Source organism: Podarcis cretensis (genome assembly GCF_951804945.1).
Source record: "Podarcis cretensis genome assembly, chromosome: 1".
NCBI lineage: Eukaryota > Metazoa > Chordata > Lepidosauria > Squamata > Lacertidae > Podarcis > Podarcis cretensis.
This window is the reverse complement of record NC_137170.1, coordinates 79,684,961-79,708,907: the sequence shown is the minus strand read 5'-3', so window position 1 is coordinate 79,708,907 and position 23,947 is coordinate 79,684,961. Positions and strand designations below refer to the sequence as shown.

Sequence of the window (23,947 nt, the reverse complement as noted above, 5' to 3'; positions counted from 1 at the left end):
CCATCTGAAACCTCTCAGGGAGGAGAGGAGGAGTGTAATGCTAAAAATCAAAGCTTGGCCTTCAGGCAGTCTGCCACCTTCTGACCACACTGAAAAGCATTCTGGGGAAAGGAACACAAGAGTGGGGTGCCTGGATGCCTGCATTTATTTTTTGCAACAAACCCAGAAGCACCCCGGGTAAGGAGGGTGGGTGGGTAGGTATGTAAAAAACCTCAGAAAAAGCCCCATTGACCCTTTATATAATGCACATTGTGAGCTCTTCTCAGTCCCAGCAAGCCAAACTGACTGGAATAGTTCACTTATGAAGGGAACAGCCCACCCCAACTACTATACCATTATTGCGAATTCTTTTTGCACTCTGTGGCTTAGGGCTAGGGCTGGGCAACACCTGGTTTTCAACACTGTGATATAAAGGTAAAGGTAAAGGTACCCCTGCCCATTCGGGCCAGTCTTGCCAGACTCTAGGCTTGTGCGCTCATCTCACTCTATAGGCCGGGAGCCACTTCCGGGTCACGTGGCCAGCGTGACGAAGCTGCTCCGGCGAACTGGCACCAGAGCAGCACACCGAATGCCGTTTACCTTCCCGCTGGTAAGCGGTCCCTATTTATCTACTTGCACCCGGAGGTGCTTTCAAACTGCTAGGTTGGCAGGTGCTGGGACCGAACGACGGGAGCACACCCCGCCGCGGGGATTCGAACCGCCGACCATGTGATCGGCAAATCCTAGGCGCTGAGGTTTTACCCACAGCGCCACCCGCGTCCCTGTGATATATCAGCAGCTAAATACCACAATATGCTGATCTATCATGGTGTCTGGAATGTATTGAAGCAGCCGAGATACATTGCCCAGCCGAAGCCCCCATACCGCTCAGGCGAGTGGGAGGGGCACCGGGGCTTCGTTAAACTGCTCAGTTTGGGGGATGGGAAGCCTCCCACCTCCTAGCTGAGTGAGCCCCCATACCAGGCACACTGCAAGCTGGAGGGGTGGGGGACTTCCTCAAAGGCGCAGGCAGGTAGATCATGAGAAGGTGCTCACCCAAACCTTTCTCAGGCACTGTCTGCCTGTGACTTTGCCGTCTGCAGGCAATTTCAGCTGGTGCAATGGATTACCAGCTAAAAATGTCTGAAACCGGTAGCATGATCTGAACACCATACCGGTTTCAGACAATTTACCAATACATACCCATAGGGCTGGGTGGAGGGCAAGGAGTAATTGGGTTGGTGTTTTTTAAGGGTAAAAAAAAATGGCAATAGGAACATAAGAAGCTGCCTTAGACCAGTGGTCTGACACTGTATATCAAGTTCAGTACTGTCTACACTGACTGGCAGCAGCTCTCCAGGGTTCCAGGCATGGTTCTCTCCCAGTCCTACTTTGAGATGCCAGGGATCGAACCTGGGACCTTCTGCATGCAAAGCAGATGCTCTACCACTGAGCTACAACTTTGAGACGGGGGAAGAGAAACTCATCTTCCTTCACTTGAAGATGCATGGTAAACAGGGCTGTGCGCACGTCGAAGGCATCCAAGAGGGGGAAATCTGCAGGTTGTGGTTTGAGCTCAGAACTCTGCTTCCTGAGAATATCAGCTTTCACCTTCTATTTCTTGCCATGAAGATGATTTAAAGTGTGCCAGATGAATCCTTAGAAGCCAGAGACATGGCTGGGTAAATATTTTTTAGCAGTTTGGAGCAGGGCTTCAGCAATCTTGCTTTACCCACGAAGACATGCAAAATGTGAACAAGTTGTGCTAATCAGATTAACCTGCACAATTTCTACAGGACACAGAATTTGCATCTCATGGTGCGGATTTTTTCCCCTGTTTAGCATAGAGTACACACAGCCCTGTTTTTAGCATGGTGTACAGACAGTGCATTTGTTTTGTCAGGTGTATATATAACTGGCTGAGAACTGGAATGCTGCTAGATTGCCATTTTGGCTTTGTTATTTTTATGATCTGTTTCCCAATATTTACTTTTATGTTGTTGGTTTATTTTTATTTTTATTTTATAATTTCAACATACCTTCCTAGAATATTTTGGGCTGAAGGGCAGGATGCAAATTCAACCCTGATTGTAACCCTGTTCCCAAAAGCTTTATGAAGTGCACCACTATGGTGATGTGCACCTGTTAGTTCCAACCTCAGATAAAAAGCAGAAGTTATGCAGGGTGACAGAATACAGAGACCAAAAAAGTGGGTTTTACTGTAGCTCCTCATGCAAGCCAAATGTGGAAGTGACCCCTTGCGAATGTGAACACACATACAAACCCACACACTCCAGTCTTACTATTTGAGATCTTGACAAGAAACATGAACTAATCCATCTCCATCATGGTAGTTAGCTGCTCTATTATATCAAACAGGCTGTTGGAAAGTTGCAGGCTCAAGTTTTCACTGTTCAAGGATGAGAAGCCTTGCCTCTGCAGGTCTTCATGCCACTGCTTACAAACCATCGGCACCAACTGCAAGACATAAAAAAGCCCGTTAAGGCTTGCCTACTTACTCCAAGATACCTTCTTGCTATGCAGCTGTCCTCAAAACCCCCCAAAATATATGCACACCCAACACCAAACAAAACAAAAGACAGACTGCCTGCAATTCTTTCAAGAGCCAAATGTCTACACTCCTCTCCAAATGGCACTTCTGGCAGAGAGGATTGGGGGCCTTCAAAACCTGCTTGATCAAAGGAGATAGCAGGATTGAAAAGAAGGATGCCCCTCCCAGACCATCTCCAACCCTCTAAAAAACCACTACCTGCCTCCATCCTACAACCAGGTAAGCCAAAAACAGCAGAGCAATAAGAATCTGCCTTTGGTACCTACTAGGTACTTATAAGTACCTAACAAGGATGCAGGTGGCGCTGTGGTCTAAACCACTGAGCCCCTTGGGCTTGCGGATCAGAAGGTCGGCGGTTCGAATCCCCGTGACAGGGTGAGCTCCTGTTGCTCAGTCCCTGCTCCTGCCAATCTAGCAGTTTGAAAGCACGTCAAAGTGCAAGTAGATAAATAGGTACCGCTCCGGCAGGAAGGTAAATGGCGTTTCCGTGCACTGCTCTGATTCGCCAGACGCAGCTTAGTCATGCTGGCCACATGACCTGGAAGCTGTACTGGCTCCCTCGGCCAGTAAAGCGAGATGAGCACCGCAACCCCAGAGTCGTTCGCGACTGGACCTAATGGTCAGGGGTCCCTTTACCTTTACGTTTTAGGTACTTATAAGAATGTGAGCCTGGCACAGGAGTGCCTGCCGTGCTGTGGTCCATGGGGTCATGAAGAGTCAGACACGACTAAACGACTAAACAACAAGAATGTGAGCCAAGGATCCAGCATTATGTTCCAATAGATATCAAGGTACTAAAAATAGAGCTGGTTTCCCTCCAGGAGGGGGGACAAGACAGTGCAGCAAGAGATGTCTGCCAGCCGTCAACAAGCCAGTGAGACGTAGTAAGAAGCGTGTGTTAGTGTGTGTGCATGCACACCGAACAACCCCTTTTGAACACTGCCCTGTTGCAGGAAAAATGTAGGTTAATGAATACATCAGAGCTTGAATTAAGTCAAAAGCCACTAATATGAAGGGTCATGAGGGGAACAGATATAGGACTAAAAGACAGGGGACTGGTCAAATCCAAGCTACTGCTTCTTTAGAAGTACATGGAGTGCTCATTCACACTTCCACTTGTTTGATGGCAAGAAAGCACAGGTCCAAGGGGTTTTCTGCTGGCCACATGCTTTCTAGCTGGGAGCTGATGTGAGTAGAATTCCAAAATATCTAGAGGGCACCAAGTTGGCAAATGTTGGAATATGGTATTTTAAAATCCACTGGGCAACCTTGTCATTCTGCTTAAGCCACTTCACACAGTTGTTACAAGAATAAAATACTTTTTGGGGGGATGGGGAGGTGCAACAATTATGCACAGCACCTTAATCTACTTGGAGGATACATTACTTTGCACTGCCTCCAAAGGTCCTTGCGAACACATGCATCACACAGGTATGCTTGCTAGGGAGTCCAGAGTAACCGTGGTTCCTTTTCTGAAAGCAAGCCAGCTTTGCTACCATACCAGTGGTGGAAATGGCCTTCAGATTTTGTCTTGACAAGTGGACTAGAAAGTCATTTTATTCCTAAAGGCAGTACTGTGCACTGTTAACTTCAGAGGACTGCTTTCTGCTCACCTTCACCAAGATGAGCTTGGATTCCTTGGGTTTGTCAGATGCAAAGGACTGGCCAAAGCACAGGTAGATGGTGTAGTCAGGAGAGGAACATCTCTGACCATCGCGGAAAGCCCTCAGTTCTGTTACAAAAGAGAAAGATCCAAGGCTCTTCTAAGTCACTTTGGGGATCCATGAACAGAAAGGGCAATAAAAAAACCAAAGGTGTTTTCACTTGTCTTGGTAAACAGCTACTTGTGTCATGTGTGAAGGTTAATGAATAATACTGGACTCCCAAATCTCATCAGCCCAGCCCAATGGTCAGGGATGAAGGAAGCTGTAGTTCAGTAACATCTGGAGGGCATCATATTGCTATCCCTGCTCTAGGCAATATAGATTTAGACATGTTTGCAATGCATTATAGGCCAGTTTAAGAAGAAATCAATATAAGCCTTCTATGTGAAAAGAACTTTGGAATAACAGGAGGATATAGGCAGAAGTGATTTTCAGTTAATCAATAAGCTCTTCACCCAAGTTTGCAAATGCCAATTTGCAACTGCAACAGCATATAGAGATTTAACGTGTAGGAATGGACTTCTATACACAGGTGACAACTGAGTCTGAACTGTGGGTTTATCCACACTTCCTCTTTCCACAGGAAACCCACTGTTTAGCACTCAATCGGAGCAGATGGCAATCCAGATTTTCTCTGGCTTGACATTTGCTCTGATTTAGCACTAAAGAGTGGGTATTCCCTGGGAAAGGAGTGGGGCAAAGGCAAAACTGCTCTGATCCATGCCTGGAAAGTATGGGTCAAACAGAAAATTGCTCCGACACGTGCTTCCTAGCAAGGGACAAGCAGAAGTGTGGATGAGTTCTGTTAACATAGTTTAATAACAAAAGCAGTGGAGACTGAACAGTGGAGATCTCCTGCTCAAGCAGAGGGATTAGCAGGTTAACTTTGTAACCTCTGCTAATACAATAGGGGAAGCCATCTCTGTTTTAAGCAGGGGATTGTGATTCAAACCCCTCACTGAATTGGTTTCAATTTGGCTGTGTGCTGTTGCTCTCTGCTGTGAACAGGTATGTGTAGTCAATGCAGGTGGGCAGGTGTAGCTTAGGGTAAGGTCTTGTGGGTGAAAGTGGACCTCCTGGCAGGCTAAGAGGTTCTTCACCCCTGACCTTAGAGTCAGATGCTCAGTTCTTAGCCCCTACAACACTGACCTACCTTATTGGATCACTGTAAGGATTACTAAAATAGGGTATGTGAACTGCCTCATATTCTCTAAACCACTCCAAAAATATTAAGGAGCATTACTGTTCTCCTTCACTTCGGCACTGCCAGAAGCTTGACAGGCGTAATGAAAATGGGCCACAATTAGTGCCATGTGTACCCAGGTAAGGCCTGGGTAGGATGAAAGTCACAGGCTACTGATAACACCCAACACCATTCATTGCACAAAGCACTTTTGAAATACCGTATTATGGCCAAATCACAGCTAAGCAAAAAGTCTTACTGCCCCCTAAGGGAGGCCTTTTATGACATTGGGGAGTCATGCATTAACACACAGTTTAATTTCGTGCCCACAGAGGAAATACCATGTTCCTAGAGAATCACCTTGACAGAATCTTTCATAGTTGAAGATGTCAGTTTCTTCCTCCCGTCCCAACAGCCTGGGTGGAGGACGCAGTGCTGTGTGGTCCAACTCTTTGGAGAAAGCCCAGAAGACCTTACATCGACCAATTCGCCAGGCACAGATCTTATTGTTCTTCTGATACAGCAGCAGACCCGCATTCTTCAGTAGTGTCAAGGTATGATTAACTTGCTTTTGATCAGGAAGGATCTCCGGGTTTGGAAATAGAACATGTTGTATCTGCGGGTTTCCTCCAATTTCATAGTATGGGTTGTACGTGAACATACAGCTATTAAATTCTATTCCTGCTTCGTGCAGCAGCTTCCCGCGGTAGTAGATAGAGACATCCAGATTGAGAGGGGCACATCCTGAAAGAGACAAGACCATGCTTAATTCAGTGGAGGAAGCTTACTAGCTCCATGCCTGCTAAGGGGTGCAGGCTGACAAGCCATCTGCAGCGCAGCACAACGCTTACACCCACAGAGGAAAAATGCTATTTGGTGGTAGCAGCAGGTACATTGATAGAACCATCATATCCAACAGAGAGGAAGCTATATTATCATCCATGTGGCTAAATTAAGGCAGTTAGCAGTACAGCTCTGCTGCACATAAGCTATAGCTAAGCAAACAGCATATATTCCCTACAGTGCTGTAGAGGTTTGGCCCTCTTCTTTAAGACCTTGCTGCCCAGAGACCTACACCCGCTCCCCTCATGATTCCACATTTGTTTTGGACTTGCTCAAAAACAGGATGCATTCACTAACCTGCATTGTTCTGCAGTGGAGCAGCATGAAGGGGGGGTTGCTCTAGTGGAGAGGGGGCAACTGGAGGTGCAAATGTGTTCTGTTCCACCATGGCTTGCTGGTTTGGAAACAGATGGCAGTCATTTCTTGACAGGTTGTTCATCACTCCATTTCCCTGAGGTTCTTCATTCAGGAAAACGTGTTCAATGAAGTTGTTATTATACAGGGCTTCTCCTAGCACAGAAGAGGAACACCTTGGGAATTCTAACAAATGTTATGCATGCCCTAGGTCAGCCTTTGCTGACCTGGTGCCCTCTTAGCCCAACACTTTTAGTGCATTTCCCCCTCAGTTTCCTACTTGCAAAAAGTCAAGGTTTCTTTTTAAAGTGGATTATTATTATTATTATTATTATTATTATTATTATTATTATTTGCACTAGAGTGCTTTAATTCACTTTAATGGCACAAACTTAAATTTCTGGTATGCAAATGAATTGAATCCCTGGGGCAAACTACTGGCAGTCTGGAGGTAAGCACAGTCTTCTGCTTGTTGCTAAAGCAAATCAGGAGCTTTGCTACACCTTGTCCGTTCTGGATTTTTTGTTCATTAGGAACTACCATATTTGCTTTGGACATCTGATACTAATTCAAGCAGGCTGAAAATCTTAAAATAGTTTATCATATGCAAGTTCCAGGAATCAAATGGCGATCCAATGAATCAATCTCTCCAGTGCTCCAAAAACCACTGCGCAGCTCAGTAAAATTTCTTTTTAGCACAATTATTCATTTTGGAACAATTTCAAACATGCAGACCGCAGAGTAACTCTACTCACCCACATGGTTAGCGTGATTTATCCCAGGAGGTCTATTTTGTTGAGGATGCTGCAGTGGATGAACGGCAATTGGCTGGGAATTCACATTTGGTGGATGTGCAGCCAGCCAGCCATCTGCTACTTTACAACAGTTATTTGCCAGTGGTTCACTCACTACTCCAGGCACCAGAGGCAAGCAGCTGTTTTGGTTGATACAAGGGATTGTATGTGCAACTTCCCCTGCTGTATTGGGGGTAGAAAAGAAACAAATCAATGGAAGGGAGATGATGGAAGCTGCCCAGAGTAACTAGCCAGATGGATGGGGTATAAATTAAATAGTAGTAGTAGTAGTAGTAGTAGTAGTAGTAATGCAACTCAAGAGAACACACTAGCCTTTATAACAAATTAAGCACAAGACAATGTGAAATTTGTATGCCATGCCTCTTGAACAAATTTTGAAAGATGTAGGGATATATAGGTTCTATCTGCACCGGCTCACTCCCCATCACATACACACACGAAATATTGTACATTAAAGCCCCTGAGCATGAAATCACATTTGTTATTAAAAGTATCTGAGCAGCAGCCAGAAACAGAAATGTGTAGCCATCCTTAGAACTCGGAGGGTGAGGAAGAGATGCAAGGTGATTTTGCCAAGCCCACAGCCAGACCTACCTAGAGGATGTTCTGGAACAGGGGCCCAGGAGACTTGTGAAACTTCATCCATGTCAGCTTGCTGCAAAACCCACTGGAGCACATCTAGATGGTAAAACAGGCATGAGCAGGGATGCATTTGGGCAGATGAAGTCTATACTGGTTCAGAACGATGTTGATGTGGATGCTGCACCAGTCCTAATTTTAAAGCGTTTAACGCCTTTGAAATTCTCTTCTTCTCCTCATGCAAATTTAGAGGAGGAGGAGATGCTGACAGAGCCCACAAAACGGAAGCCAGTGCCAAGTATGTGATAAATAACCCCCCATCCTTTTGTATCTCTCATGCCCACCCCCAGGCTCAGTGTGTGTCCCTTGCCCTCCAGAATATGAGCTCATAAAAATCAAAACAACTATCAAATCTGCTCTAGAGGAGCTGCGCCTTGACTGTGTCGCCTGTGCCTGGTGCAGCTCCACTCCCTGGGCCTGACCCGGGGGAGGAGAGCAGGTGAGTGGATGGCAGCGCTGCCGCCCACCCCTCCTTGGCCGTGGCACACCTCAAACCTGCCGGCGGCAGCTCTTCTGGTCACCCAGCTGTAGTGGCTCTGTAGTGGCTCCTTGGTCACCCAGCTGTAGTGGCTCTGTGGCTGGGTCAAATCTGACCTGGCAGCAGATAGCAGGAGAGTTGGCGTCAATGCCCACCCTCCTTTGCTGCAAGGCCTGACCTGGTGGCAGAGAGCAGGAGGAGAGTGGGCAGCAGCTTCCCCGCCCATCTCCAACCCTGAACTGTGGCACATGGAAGGGTGCACTCCACGCCCCTCCCCCCTCGGGGGTGCAGTCTTCGTGCCCGCCCTGGGCAGTGCGGGCATACACTCCACCCCGACCACACCTGTATATAGGGGGCAAGGTTTTATAGACCAATACTTAAACCTGGACTAGTAGCATAGTAGTGCACAATCCTAAAAAACAAGTGTTACGTACTGCAGACAATTAAGTTCCATTAGCAGCTTAGTAACTAATTCTGCACCAAGTGCAGCTTCTGGATTGAACCCAAGGCAGCCCCACACAGAGCACGTTACAAGAATCAAGCTGTAAGATTATCAAGGCATGAATGACTGCCATGTGTTTTCAGCAAGCAACCAAAACAGCACCGTTCTGAATCCAATCAGAGGCACATCTAGTTCAGCATCACCTCCAAGAACTGCCAGCAAAACGCCCCTGGAAAGCGCCTCTCTGGACAAGACAGGGTAGCGGTTTCCCCTTTGTCAGATGAACAAGGGGATGCCTTGATTTTTTCAGTTGCCACAGGGGCTAGGGAACTGTCTGTGCATCTGCCAAAACTTTTAAAAAAGTGATATGTAAAGGCCAGTGCCCAGCAGGAAACTGCACAGTGGTGATGCTGTTTGTTTTCGTTTCCATGTTAAAGCTTAAAGTGTATACATATTCAAAATCCTTTTATTGAAACAGTTCCAAAAGTAATCACTCATTTGTGAAGCTTCTTTCTGTCTCTCTAGTTTCTCTGGTCATTCTTTCTTTTAATGAGGTGGGCAAAATGGTTTGATGCAAGCCATATGCCAGGCTTGGAAATTTGCATGAGCAGCCCCTAATTCCAAATGGTTGGATTAGGGATTCCTGTGCAGGTTTTCATTTTTTTAGAACTTCTAGTGGATCTTCCAATATCAACTGATATTTTTCAATTGCTGTGCTGGGTGTGTTGTGATCCTACAGGGATAGGCTTGCTTCCCAATGGTAGCTCTGTCAGGCATGTTTCATTCCGATGTGGTGTAGTGGTTAGAGTACCGGACTAGGACTGGGAGAACACAGTTCAAAGTCTTGCCCAGCTATGAAACTCACTGGGTGACATTGTGCCAGTCACACTCTCAGCCTAAGCTACCTCAAAAGGTTGTTGTGGGGACAAAATGGGGACGAAGAGAACCATGTATGCTCTCTTGAGATCCCTGGAGGAAAGTTGGAATGCAAATGTGATAAATGAATAAATATAGCAAAAATATGTTCTAAGCATCTACCCCAAATTTATGTTCGTAAACCAGAAAAAGAGCATTCAAGTTTTGACAGCTTACCTGGGCATGGATATTCCAGTGACAGGGATTTAAAAATATCATCGATCTCCTGCTGTAAACCAGAAAAATAAAGTTTTCTCCAAGACGACGATACATACAAAAGATGCTGTTTTCAGCATCTTGGAATGATACTATTGCAGCTTATCCCAGGAACTTTCAACATTTTTAGTAATCAGCCGTCTTTCAACTCTTGTGATTCAGAGCAACAGCCTTGCCTTTTAATTTGCAAAAATTGAAGTTAGGCCAAACAAAGAAAAGAACTAGTCTGGGCCTTCCAAACTGTCTTACGTTCAGGATTGGGAAGCATTTTGGCCCTCCAGATGTTGCTGAACTACAACTCCCATCAGCATGGCCAGTGGTTCAGCCAGATGTTGTGGTTCAGCAACATCTGGGGGCAAAGGCTCCCTCAGACCAGCTGTGCATGCCTAGTACTGAGGGAAGCTTCCCTCAGAGCTACAACCTCAAGAGCATTTCTCATATGCAAGGTTTCAATCGTTTTGAGTCTCTCACACATATTTAAAGTAATGTATGTTTTCAAATACAAAATTTGGGATCCATTCCTAAGCATGTCTATTATGGAGTCAGCCTGCATAGGAATGCACTGCTAAAGTGGCTTGTGCTTAATTGCAACATAACCATCCCCTGTGAAAATGTCCAGTCCATATTAAGTCTGGAAAGTCTGTTGGATTTACTCCTGTAATCAGCTGCACAAAGCTGGCCAGCAATGGGACCAATACTCTTTGCACAAATACTATTTGCTAGTGCACCGGAGCACAAAGACAGGCACATCTCCTTCTTTCCTGCCACATGGCAATGACATCATTATCACCAGCAGCTCCATAAACTGTTTTGCTGCAATACACTTCCCAACTTCCCATGAAAACATCATGAACATGTGTTCATATATTGAAGCTGCTGGATAATCTTTGTTATTTTTATATACGTAAAATTTGGAAAAAATTAAGAAACAAACACACCGATCTGCTTCCAAATTAATCAATTTAAAAACCTTTAAGTTGACTGAGAAGCTGCCTCTAACAGACTGAATTCCTACAGACAGGGATTCTTCATGTGTCTGCCACCACTTGAGATGCCTGTCCTTCCATTAGTTCTTCAGCAATGTTCTCCCTTGCTCAAGGAGTTGTTGAAACAGGAACAGGAACACACCTCACCCACCAATAATTTTTGCATTCACATTGACTTACTTATTGGATGTTTATTCATTAGAAACAAGTCCCTGGTCTAGAGTCCTACACCAATGCGTTGACCAGCTCCAAACTGAATAGCTTTCAAATTGTTCCACAGCCCTTTCAAACCTGTTGTGCCCAACTGTATTGTACCTGGGATGTAGACTGGTGTAGAGCTGGGGATCCCTCACTGCAGGGGCTCATATGCAACTGATCAACTTCATGGTTACTTTCATTGACTTGGAGAGGAGGAGACACACAGGAAAAAAGACACAATGAACAACAATTACAGAATGAAATGCAAATATGAGAAGATACACAATTTCATGACCTGGTTGCAGAGAACTATGGCCCCATCTGCACTATACATTTAAAGCAGTATCATACCACTTTGAGCAGTCATGGCTTTCCCCAGAGAAGCCTGGAAACTTTTGTTAAGGGTGCTAAGAGTTGTTAGGAGACCCTTATTTCCCTCTTGGCCCTACAATTCCTGGAGTGATTTAACAATTGATCCCTTTTAAAAGAGATTACGATCTTTTCAGACACTGGAATTCCCTTGAAGCATGAATAAAGAAAGCCTGTGGTGGGTGCCCACACTTCCTTCAATTTATCAAGCACTTTATGTTAAAGAAAGTTTTGCAGCCCTAACCCTGCATCCCTTTTCTGTCTTTACTTGTGTTGGCAGGAGGATTAACAGGTGGTGTAGAGTTGCGGCTGCGGGGGATGATTCGGTACACGTGGTAGTCAGGGTATTCCGATTCAACTTCTTCAAATCTTTTTGTACTGTTTAAGGCACAGCGGAAGTTGGTTTTCCATCTGGCTGGGTCTGGTACACCTTCATTGTACTTTCCGCTGACCATAGCCCACGCCTTTCCACACAGAAACATGGGAGAAGAAAAGATGGAAAAGTGTGAAAGAACTATTCTGATGAAAACCGCATTCACACCACGTTTTTAAAGCACTATCATACCTCTTTAAACAGTCATGGCTTCCCCCAAAGAATTCTGGGAGCTGTAGTTTGTTAAGAGTACTGCTCTCAGGTGACCCTCGGAGAGCTACAATTCCAAGTTCCCTAGGAAGAGGGATTGACTGTGCAACCACTATGGAAATTATAGCTGTTGCAGGGTGCATTCAGAGGGTACATTGCATGTTTGCAGAAATGGGCACCCTGCATGCCTACCAGAGAATCTGCCTTATTATTCACCTACAGCCTCTAGTAAATTGTACTCCAGTCTGTGAAAGCTTATGCCACAATACATTTGTTAGTCTTTTCAAGGTGCCAGAAATGGCTTTTATACTAGAGAATTGGAGGAAGTCAACGTAGCATTAAAGAGATCATTCTGCTTGCCTGATGCAATGATCTCTCTTCTCCTTCCCCACTCCTGGTGCTGTTCTGGGGTTGGTGTCTCCTGAACCCCCTCAGAGCCAATTTGGTGGGGGTGCAGGAGAGAGGGGACTTCCCAATTGCACTACCAAACTTCTTAAACGGCACCACCCATTAGCTGAATCTGGCCATGGCAAATACATGCAAGAAGTCAGCCTTAGTAGAACGGGAGTATTACCTGGAAAATCTTGTAATCACTTGCCACAAGGTTCTTCCTTGAATTGTGCTTCCAAAGGATACGAAAGGTTGTGTGGGTGTCATCAGTCCAGGCCACGCTTTCTTTATATCTTCCACTGTTGATCTCATTGATCAACCAGTCAAAGAAACGGACCTTTTGACGACCCCTGAAACAGCAAAGAGAAATACTGAACTGGAGGTTCAAAAATACTGGAGGAATGTAGCCTAGATATCACCACAACATGCAGCAGCAGCGTCAATTATGATGGATGCACAGGTGGCACAATGGCCCCAGAAATCACTCGTGTCAGACCTCTAGGAAAAAGAAAAGACATGGATCCTACACAAAAACAGATGCCGATTACCATAGCAACTTCTTAATAAACAACAGGTTGCTCTGGTCTTGGAAGTCAACACTTTTCCTCATACAAATGTCAAAAATACTTTTAAAGCAGCAGCTTCCTGGATACCCCCAGGACAGGACAGCCCAGCAATATAATTCATTAAGAGACGTGAGAGTGAAGAGGGTCAACAAATCAGCAGCTGGAGGGCAACAGTTGAGTTGGATGTTGACTTCAGTCTGAACCTGAGCTTGTCTACCATTTGAACCATGAAAATAAGGGCGATTCGCATTGATGAGAAAACTGCTTGGATTAATTATTATTGTCACAAGGCTGGGGTAAAGAAGGTGCGCTTGGATTCTTGCACAATAATCATGAAACTTGTACATATCTACTCACCACAGGTGAGGGCTGTAGTTGGCTAAGCCCAAACTCCAAAGCGCAGGCTCACCATAAAGTGGATTTTGACACTCAAGAGAAACTAAAACTAACTGGAGCAAGAAACCAAAGGAGCAACCTCAAAAAAGGTGTAGCAGAACAAACACTGGACCTATTATTATATTACGTTTTACCTCAATTTTAGCTACCCTCAATGGCGCTACTGTTTGGTCATTGGCATCTCATGCAGTAAGGTCTGCATTCCCAAAACTCAATTACTACTAGTAAGCCCTAGTGAACACATTGGCTTACTTCCAAGTAAACGTGTAGGACTCGATTGAGCATGTTCTAGTTAATATGGGCTGCTACTAAATAAATAAATAAATGCAATGTGTGTGTGAAATGCCATCCTATATCAAGCAGACAGAATTGTCAGTTTTGGCTGACAAACTCTACCAACACAGCTTCAGGAGTAGTTGTGTAGAAGTGTGTGTTTGCACGTACCCAGTTCTCCCTTCCCGCCCATGCCTGCATGCCTCTGAATGCCTCAAGAACACTCACCTCTCATTTGCTGGTGCAGCCATTCTGGAGTCAAATAAGTCTTAAAATATGCCTCGTGGCAAGTTGAAATATGACAGCTACACACACTGAATCTTGTACTGCTTAATGTCTTGTGGACTAATGGAAGATCATGAGGCAGAATCTGTACAGACCAGAGAAAATAAAAAGGCGGAAGCCATGTCAGCAGACTTGGTCATTTTGATAGGTTTTATTACATGTTAGAAAACAGAGTTACTGTATGGCTGAGTTGCTACCAAGTGAGCACAGGATGTATTCATTAGGTCAGAGCTTTCCAAACTGTGTGTTGCGACACATCACTGTGCCAGCTGCAATGTGTAGGTATGTCGTGCAAACGCTCCCCACACTCCTCCCAGGGCTGGAAAGGGGTTAGTTTAACCTCTGGTTTGCTAGTAAAACTGAATTACTGTGTCATGAAATGATGCATGTCTAAAAAGTGTGTCACCAACATGAAAAGTCTGGAAAGCTCTGCATTAGGTTGTGCAAAATCTGAGGGTCCTCTATGAGGCTAAATACCATAATAACAGCAACATGAACCACCAGCAACTATCACAATCTCTCAGAAATATTACCAGAACTTCCACTCCCCCTCCCACAATAAAGTTGCTCTTCTACAATACAAGGTGCAACTGGCATATTAATCAGGGCTGATAAACACACCCTCGAACAGCATCTACTTGAGAATTCAGGACAAAAATAGGAGCGCTGCACTTCAGGAAGTGCGCCAACACCACCCAGAATAACGACTTGCACTACTTCTCCTTTATCAAACCATCAGCCGTTTTCTTGTCTGCGATGAGTTTCAACTTATCTGACCTCACCCAGCCACTTTCCAGGGCAGAAAAGCCTCCACAGCTGCTTCAGATGGAAAGGAGAAATAAAATTAACTGTCCTTCATATTCCAATGATGACCTAATTCCCTGCAGCTGCGAAGAAGCATGTGTGAGAGAGTAAATAAGATCCCTGTGGGACTTAAGAGCGAATGTCTATGGAACTAATCTGGCAATAAAAGAGCAGAACCACTACAAAAGTGCTTCCATAAGTCCCCATGTACATACTAGATGCAGAAGCATATAATGGCAACAAAAGCTGCCATGTGGTCCAAGAGCAAAAAAGGAGTCCTGTCAGGGCAAGCTGGGGATATTTGCCACTTGAGGCAAAAAATAAAATAAAAAAATCCCCCACCACAGATGCACCCCAAAGTTCACATCTGCTTAAAAACATTACGCCATAGTCTATTATTATGGCTAGACAGTCAGTGTCTTTGCAATCATTTCATTTACTAATGTGCTGTCTAATTCAGCCTGCTTGAGAATTGCAAAAATCTAAACTACTCCCAACCCTAAAACTTATAGTAATTTTCCAAACAGCCACAGCCACACATTTCAGCCTCACTTATTGCACAAAAGTGCATGTCCTAACAACATTTTCAGCAGTTTAGGATGAAGATATCTTGCTGCAGTTAACTTCCCATTAGCTGAACCTCTGTTACATCCTCATCAGTAAAACTCCAGGCCAACTGTACACCAATGCCATCATAACTGAAGATGCTTCTTCAGGTACCTCTGCTGTCTGAAGTGCAGCAGGGGGCAACTAATTAGGGTTGAGGGAGCTTCCTTGGCAACCCTATCCCTTTCAGTGGCATGTTCTGTTCAGCCAGGGTGAATTTCCCCCTATGAACTTATGAGGGAGGTTAGAAAACAAATGTAATTTCAGAACCACACCAATTTAGAGTAATCAAGCATTGGCTTCAAGTTACTGAATATTTGGGTAGTGCTGACAAAGGATCATTTGTGCAGTCAGTAATTGCCCTTTGACAAAACTTTGAATAGGACCTGCCTAGTATTCTGTCTTCTGACATGTGCTACTGAAAAATCACCAGGGAAGAACTGCTTCTCTGAGAAGCCAAAGGCGAGATTTCCCTTAAAAATGCCACTGTCCTGGTTGACTTCTGTTGCAATATTTTCTTCCTATTGACACAGCAGTTCTGCAGTTCAGCGTCAATCTCCTCTTCTGAGGAATTATCATCCCTCTTGCAAAAATACAGAAGCAACCTATACTGCTAGGCATTTTAAAAGGCAAGCTAAGTCTGACCAGGGAACTACTGCATCAGTGCTGGTACACATGATGCAAGGCTTAATTTGTGCCAGGGATTCTCATTCCTACAACCTGTTCTGTACCAGGGATGAGGCATGGACTATCTCTGGCCTAGCTAGGGCATTACCCTCCAGGTGCTGCTGCAGGACAACTCTTATCCCTAATCACTGGTCGTGCTGGCTGACACTGGTAGCTGTAGTGTAGCTCAACAACAACATCCCAAGGGTAGCATTGGCTATCCTTGGTGAATTTCCTCTATAGAAAGTATGTCTTTTCCTACACCCCCAGGAGCTATTTTACCACTCCTGTACATCTATGTCTGTGCAGATATAATTTTTCTTAGCCCCCTGGGGATAGGGGGAAGACAATGATCGTAGCGGCAACTGCTGTCCACTGTGTGCTCGTCTGACCAACACGTGCTGCCCCAAAGTTGCCTACACGTGTAGCCTCCAGACATAAAGTCCTTACAAGCCATTTGACAGTGTGCACATCGGGCAGGCGGGGTTGCACGAGCATGCTAACTTTGAATATGTTCGACCAACGCAGGCACGCAGGGAGCTGCTCCTCGGGTCAGGCGCGCAAACAACAGATAATGTCAGCATAAAACTCAACTACGGGGGCTTCCACGGGGTAAATAATACGGTTTACCAAACAGCCTTAAAAATGGTTCTCAAGAGCGAGGCAGCGCTCGCGCGAGCAACACTAGAAAGCCTGCGCAAAACTATGAGCTGCCCTTCGACAGGTTCGCTGCTGCAATCCTACACTCAGCAGCAAATCCCACTGACCTCACCGGGACTTACTCTCAGGTAAGTGTGCATGTTATGATTAAAACGAGGAAGACAGAAAATGATGCAAGTCATTCCTCCCTCGCTCTGCACTGAAGCTGCTCTACCTCAGCGACCCTCACCCCCGGTTCCAGACGCCCAATATAAAGGTGCGTTACCTGTACTGCTACCAGGTGTTTTCTATTGCGCGGCAGGTAGTGGAATTCTGGCGACATCAATACGCTCACGCCCCCTCCGGCGACGGCTTATAAGAGAAGCCGGGACGCATTTCATTGGCTCGGAATGGCTCCGAGGCCGTCAGCGTCGGCCAATCAGAGGCAGCCGCCTTTCGAACGGGCGCACGGACGTGCCCCGCCCCACGGAGTGTTTTCTTTCCTCCCAAACAAAATCCTCGCCTGAGCGCATTACACCGCTCCCTATTACGAAACCGGCTTTTCTCGTCTCCCCTGACCATATACGGCGGTTTCCGTCCCTGTAAATCACATGATATCAACGAAAACCTAAGTTTCATTTCTGAGGAGCTCCTTGGCGGGCCACGTGGCTTGCCTGCTGGTCGCCCTTTAGAAAGCACATAGGTTCTTTTTTTGGAAGGAGAGAGTCTAGCTGCTGTACAGGAGGACCACAAATGCGCCCTCAAAGAAGGGCTGGAATGATTTCACTTCTGCTGGCAAGCAGCCACCTCACTGCACAAGAAAACTTTGCCAACGACCTGCGCCGCTGCATGCCGGCTAGGGCCGTCTTAAGCATATCCGGCGCCGTGGTGCAAAAATCCCTCCGGCGCCCCCTTTCCCAGAGTTGTCCACGTTTTTTAGGGAGCTGACACCACGCTTACACATTATCTCTGTTTGGGGGGAAAAACAGGAAACAAACAAACTTTTTTAGTTGCTTGTTTATTAACAATGCATTTATATATATGACACCACCACATTGATTTTGGCAGATATAAGACAGATTGTCTTATTATGTAACACCTTGTTTTTAACAATGTTGATTTCTCCTTAAATTCAGAATACAGTAGCTGCGTTATTCATTTAAAATAGTTCGATACAGTACATTGTATGGCATAGTTTTTCCTCGAATTCTAAGGTTCTCCTAACACCTTAATCCTTTGCTTTAATAAGGGAGACCTTAAAACAACGTGCAAACGTATTTTAAAATAATTAAAATTTGAAATCCACTACATCAAGTCAGCTCTCAAAAAAATAACACATACTGTGTGCTTCAAATACCAGTTAAGAGATTTTGCATACTATTGGTCAGGTAACTTCAGTGGAATTCGCAACAAAAATGCTTGCCTCTAGCACATTTCACAGCTTCAGCGGCCACACACTGTCCCTGAAAACAATGCATTGGTCAGTCTGAACCATGTCTAGTAAACTATGGCAGTAGCATATCCACAACACAAACTGTGCTAGAACTTTCTTTTCAAGTCTTAATTCCATAATGGGTACAATATGAGGGAGCCACTACTCCCAGCCTGTGAAAAGTAGTGGAACGTGGCTATCAGACATTTTGAAAATGTGATAGTTTACACTACAGTACATTCTTGCAGCCCAATGCCAGGTTCCAGGCATTGCAGTGGGTTGGACTAGATGACCCTTGGGTCATTTCCAACTTTACAGGTCTAAGATTTAATAAAAGGTCCTTACAACATAATGCAATTTAGTCCCATATGATTAAGCAATTATATATAAATTGCAGAATAATAATAAATTACAGATTTGTAAATCCAGGGACTGTCCCCAGGAAATGGGGACATCTTGTAACCATACTCTAATGTACACTAGTCACCTAAGCCAACAAGGTGGGTGTTGTTGTTGTTGTTGTTATTGTTATTCCTCACCCATCTGGCTGGATTTCTCCAGCCACTCTGGATAGATTCCAGCACATATAGAAACATAATAAAACGTCAAACATTAAAAACTTCCCTCAACAGGGCTGCCTTCAGAAGTCTTCTAAAAGCTGTGTAGTTCTTTATCTCCTTGACATCTAATGGGACATCTGACAGGGAGGGTACCACTGCCAAGAAGTCCCTCTGCCTGATTTGCAGTAAGTTCCCTTCTCGCAGTGAGGAAACACTCAGAAGGCCCTTGGATTTCAGTGTACCTCAGTGTCCGGGCTGAACTAAAACTACTACTATTTGCAGAATGGCCTGTATGTATTTAATGACATGTAGCTGCTCCTGTATCATTATAGCCGTTTTGAACGCAACTTGTCTTCACAGTCTTTAAAATAAGTTGAAATCTTTTTTCCAGCATATTTGCAAATCAGCTAGCTTTGGGTTTCTGAGAACTTGCTATTTCTCCTATTAAAAACCCGATGCCGTATTTTGTATTAATAACAAGAACGGCTTTTTCCTGGAATCTACCCAATAGTACCCCATAACAAAGTTTCCAGGGGGAGATTGGCTGATAATTTACCAGTGTAGCTTATGGCAAGTTGCAGCCTGATGAAATTCCCTCTACTGCACAACAACTAAAGTGCACGAGCACACCTCCCTCTTTTGCATTTGGCCACCCTAAGTGACATATGGAGCTTACCTTTCAGGGAGACTTAAGAACAGAAAAGCTTGCATGCCTCACCAGAACAAATCTTAGCCAGTGTCTTCTTCTTGCACACTCTACACCTAAGTTGACCTCTCATGGCATCAGAAGCCACTGTGGGAACAGCTTTGTTTGCAGTGGTGCTGGGACATGTGCTAAGAACCTACCCTTAGTTCTCATGCTTGGCACCACTTTGGAGGTGCTTTTATTTTTTTACTGTTGTTTCCATAGAAAACTAGAACTTGTGCGGTTAAAATTTGAGGATGCAAGATAAAATTTGTCCCAGCTGTGTCTGCCACTAAGTTGATCCTCAGATAACACCCAACCCTCTTGGGAGTCCCCTCCCACACCCAGCCAGTTTAATGATTAGCTTGCCATGGCTTTTCACACAGTGGCTGCAAACTTGTGCACTTCTGTTTGTGAGTAAGCCCCACCGATCACGGCATGACTCACTTCAGGTATCTGTGTACACTCTGTACATTTAAAGCATATTTAAAGCATATCCATCCTCCGATAGCATCTGGGAACTGTAGCTTACCCCTCACAGAGCTACAATTCCCAGCACCCTTAACAAACTACAGTCCCCAGGATTCTCCAGTGTGTTTGTGTGTGTGTGTGCATGCGTGCATTCAATGTTAAGGTGTGTACACAGTTGTGTGCATAACTTCAGGCTGTTTTCCAACTTCTTAAAATCATCTAGAATTATCCCCAGTTGGCACAGAGGGATGAAACTAGAAAAGCATTTATTCTTTTTTGTTAACATCTGTGTATGCCCTCAGCTTCTAAACTGCACGCTAGCTAATTAAAGCACTGCTTTTTCCCGGCCAGACTTTTGCTTTCTATCCCTTATGCTGATACTAGTGGTCTGGCGGGATTCCCCTCTCTGAGGGATTTAGTAGAATGTATTTGGTGAATAAAAAACCCTATAAGTTGCAAGAGGAAGTGTGTCTTCCTCTGTGGACTTCGGAGAGGATGCAGAGATTCTGTTAACAGATGCATTCCTTACCCTGTCTGGTGATTCAGTTCTTCCTTCTGCAATGGTTCTCCAGGAGCAAAGTGGAAGAAAGCAATTACTGAACCTACCAAACTGCTGCAGGGATGATCAAATTGCTTTTGGAAAATGATTGCTATGGATGGAAAATAATACAAGCTAATATTTCAGGTTCTTATTGGGAGTTCTTGTTGACATTCAGAACAACCTGTGGATAACAATTCAGAACTAAAATATTTGGATCATCCACACATTTGTTATGTGACATAGTTGGCAGCATTTGTATATTCTCTTTGCTCTTATCTTATCACAAGGGACGCGGGTGGCGCTGTGGGTTAAACCACAGAGCCTAGGACTTTCTGATCGCAAGGTCGGCGGTTCGAATCCCCATGACGGGGTGAGCTCCCATTGCTCGGTCCCTGCTCCTGCCAACCTAGCAGTTCGAAAGCACGTCAAAGTGCAAGTAGATGAATAGGTAGCGCTCCGGCGGGAAGGTAAACGGCGTTTCCATGCACTGCTCTGGTTCGCCAAGCTGGCCACATGACCCGGAAGCTGTCTGCGGACAAACGCCGTCTCCCTCGGCCAATAAAGCGAGATGAGTGCCGCAACCCCAGAGTCGGTCATGACTGGACCTAATGGTCAGGGGTCCCTTTACCTTTACCTTTGCTCTTATCAGCAAACAACTCGTTATCTGTGCCCCGGACAGCAGCAATGACCTCTGCTACCACCAGAAGCACCTACTAACTGTTTTTACTGGCTCTGTTCCTGTTCTTTGACAGCGGCCTGACATGCAGGAATTAAGGGTCCCTCCAGACAGGTGGTTTTTTCACAGGCATATTCTGCAACACGTTATTGACTAGTGGTAGATTATACTGGGATTAGTGGTAGATTATACTGGGATGCCCACACAATTATTTTGCCTTATGAGTTGTTCTGCAATGCCTCCCCAACGCTATTGCATTATTGCCACCTAGAAGGGCACACCTGCGTTGTAGCACACAACAAATAGGAGAGAGAAAACCCCCCAACAACCCTGGAACATATGTGGTTTGAAAAGTTATAGGATTTCAGCACTGATTGGAAACAAAGTCTTAAAAGCAGGATCACATATAACAGCCCTGATACCCTCATGAATGCACAATAAAAAGGACATCTAGAGGGGGACCAGGGTGGTGAGGTTTTCCCCGTCATTTGTTACATGCCACAGAAATCTCCACCTACGCTATTTCTGCATGGCAAGCCTCTGTTCAAGGCACGGGAGCAGAGTCATTTAAAAAGGCAGCAATCCTCATTCAAAGCAATTAAGTTCCATTCACTAAGTCTGCGGCTTGCTCCTACCCATTCATAGCTTCACACATGAATGAGCATGAACTGAAACTGGCAAACCTGACTACAACCTTTTATCCTGTGACTTCGAATTTTTGCATAGATGGGATTACCCATCCCTCAGTCTTACTTGCTCCTTCTGTGGTTTGTGCCCTTACATCAGAGGACTGGCTGACATAAGAGTGAAAGAAAGAAGTGGCTTCTTAGTTCGTTGCTAGCAGAAATAGTTGACTGCGACTTCTAAGAACCAGAAGCACCGTTTTTGTGCAATATGCCATCACCCTAGACATGCACAAAACTCCAGGAGATTTGCCCAAAGGCGATCAATGGCTACTAGTCATGATGGCCATATTCCATCCACATGGCCAGAAGCAATATGCCTCTGAAAACCAATTGCTGGGAGAGTGTTAGGTGCTCGGATCCTGCTTGCAGGTTTTCCACAGGCATCTGGTTGGTGAGAACAGGATCCTGAAGTAGTTGGGCCACTGGCCTGATCCAGCAGGCTTGTCTTTGCTTGCTTACTTCTCAGGCACCTCATTTCCCCCAAGCAGTTCTGCCTTCTCTTCTCTGACTTTGCAAAGACAAACCTCCAAATGTCTCAGCTCCCTTGACTAGAAAACAGATATCAGTATTTTGGTAAGTGTTGACTGCCTTCACAATTGACATGTCCAGCACAACTGTATTGCTATTTCACTCCACGTAACCTTCCCTACCACAATTATGCTTCAGAAACCACCCTATGGGCTCCAACACCATCAATAGAATCCTGAAATTGTTTATATCCTAATAATCTATAAAACAGTGCAAGAACACCATGCTAGATGCCAACAACGCAGTAATGTTGGGGGAAGCATCACAGAACAACCAATGAAGCAGAATGATGTGTGGCTGGCCCAGTATAGATCTATTGCTAAGACACTGATACTGTGTCAAAACACACACATACAAAATCCCCATCAGTCTTCTGGAGGGGATCCCAGTCTTTAAGATGTCACAAGTCGCTCTGTTTTCCCCCATCTGGCTTTGAAAGCTGAAATGTGATATTTTCCTATGCTTGACCAGGGAAACAAAATGCCTTTGGTCTCTGAAACAATTTGAGCTATGGAGGGCTAGGCCTACATACAAGGTGCTAGTTGGCCATCTAAGTGGCTAAGTAGGGGAGACAGGTGGGGAAGAATGCAGAGCTTCTGGAGGAGAGCTGGAAATTCTGAGTAGATGAAGAGGGTGGAATCTTTTCAGTAAGAAACTGAGGCCTGGGCCCCTAAGAGGTCATGCTAGTTTTGGCAGAGATGGAACGGAACAAGCAGGTGTCTCACCAGTCTAGGATGGAAAAGCAATTGTGAGGATGAGCAAAACTTTATGGTAGTAACACATAGGAATTGGTTTGGGGCATACTATTTGAGCAGAATGAGACAGGTTTTGAATCATCATAGCCTAGATATTGCAAAGGAGAACCCAGCAACCTCCTCCTACCACTCACGGTCTATATATAATATAAAAGAGGGGAATTTTGGCTGTCACAACCAGCCAAACTAGAAAGAGAAAGTATTTCTAGCACTTAAATATGCAGCTGGTTTATGGAGGTGTTCCCCCTGACAAATAATTTTTGCAATGTCCAGAAAAATCTGTCACATGCTAAAACATCACACACACACACACACACACACACACACACACACACGGAGAGAGAGAGAAAGAGCCCACAAGCTTCTCTTTCAGTGACCTCACTCACATGGTCATATTGGAATCTCAGATGTATACCAAATTAAGCTGGAGCAGCAGCAGAAGCACTGCAGTGTCAATCAGTTCATTGCTAAAAACCCCACAGGTTGGGGGAGGTTTCAAGTGCAATGTGGGTGGGTAAGAAACACACCTTTACATCGACACGCACACAATGGATGAAGCCATTCCTGGCATCGCCTCAGTATGCTATGCTGCTCTGAGGCTTCTGAAAGGAAGCGAAACTTGCTTGAACTCTCCACGTTCGAGAAAAGCATCTTCCAGGAAAGAGTGGGAAGGTCTTAACATCCACCTCCTGACACGCACAAAAAGTTAATTGTCATATACCAGACAAGCTATGTGGAGTTGGAAAAGCATG

General features: G+C 45.1%; 1 protein-coding gene across 3 annotated transcripts; it reads right to left on the bottom strand.

The window, feature by feature from the left end:
* Positions 1–2,174: 2,174 nt before the first annotated feature.
* IRF7 (interferon regulatory factor 7) lies at positions 2,175–17,487 on the bottom strand. 3 transcript variants are annotated; one of them, XM_079946822.1, is made up of 12 exons: positions 17,148–17,487; positions 14,090–14,231; positions 12,811–12,976; positions 11,922–12,117; positions 11,402–11,487; positions 10,062–10,110; positions 8,005–8,088; positions 7,351–7,572; positions 6,539–6,751; positions 5,759–6,142; positions 4,165–4,283; positions 2,175–2,457 (listed from the first exon to the last, which is right to left on the bottom strand). In XM_079946822.1, the coding sequence occupies exons 2-12, from the start codon at positions 14,110–14,112 to the stop codon at positions 2,311–2,313; spliced, it is 1,689 nt and encodes a 562-aa protein (XP_079802948.1). In that variant the 5' UTR covers positions 14,113–14,231; positions 17,148–17,487; the 3' UTR covers positions 2,175–2,310. The 3 variants fall into 3 exon arrangements, with proteins under 3 accessions (XP_079802948.1, XP_079802947.1, XP_079802949.1); XM_079946821.1 differs by having other exon boundaries at positions 10,062–10,113; positions 17,148–17,486; XM_079946823.1 differs by lacking the exon at positions 7,351–7,572 and having other exon boundaries at positions 10,062–10,113.
* Between the last annotated feature and the right edge of the window lie 6,460 nt (positions 17,488–23,947).

Excerpts from the sequence above, each read along its gene's own strand:
- IRF7 (XM_079946821.1), bottom strand. The coding sequence starts at position 14,112 with ATGGCTGCACCAGCAAATGAGAG. Across the intron at positions 8,089-10,061 it reads ACTGGAATATCCATGCCCAG|ATGTGCTCCAGTGGGTTTTG; the intron begins GTAAGCTGTCAA and ends TTTACCATCTAG. Across the intron at positions 7,573-8,004 it reads TGTTCCAGAACATCCTCTAG|CAGGGGAAGTTGCACATACA; the intron begins GTAGGTCTGGCT and ends CCCCCAATACAG.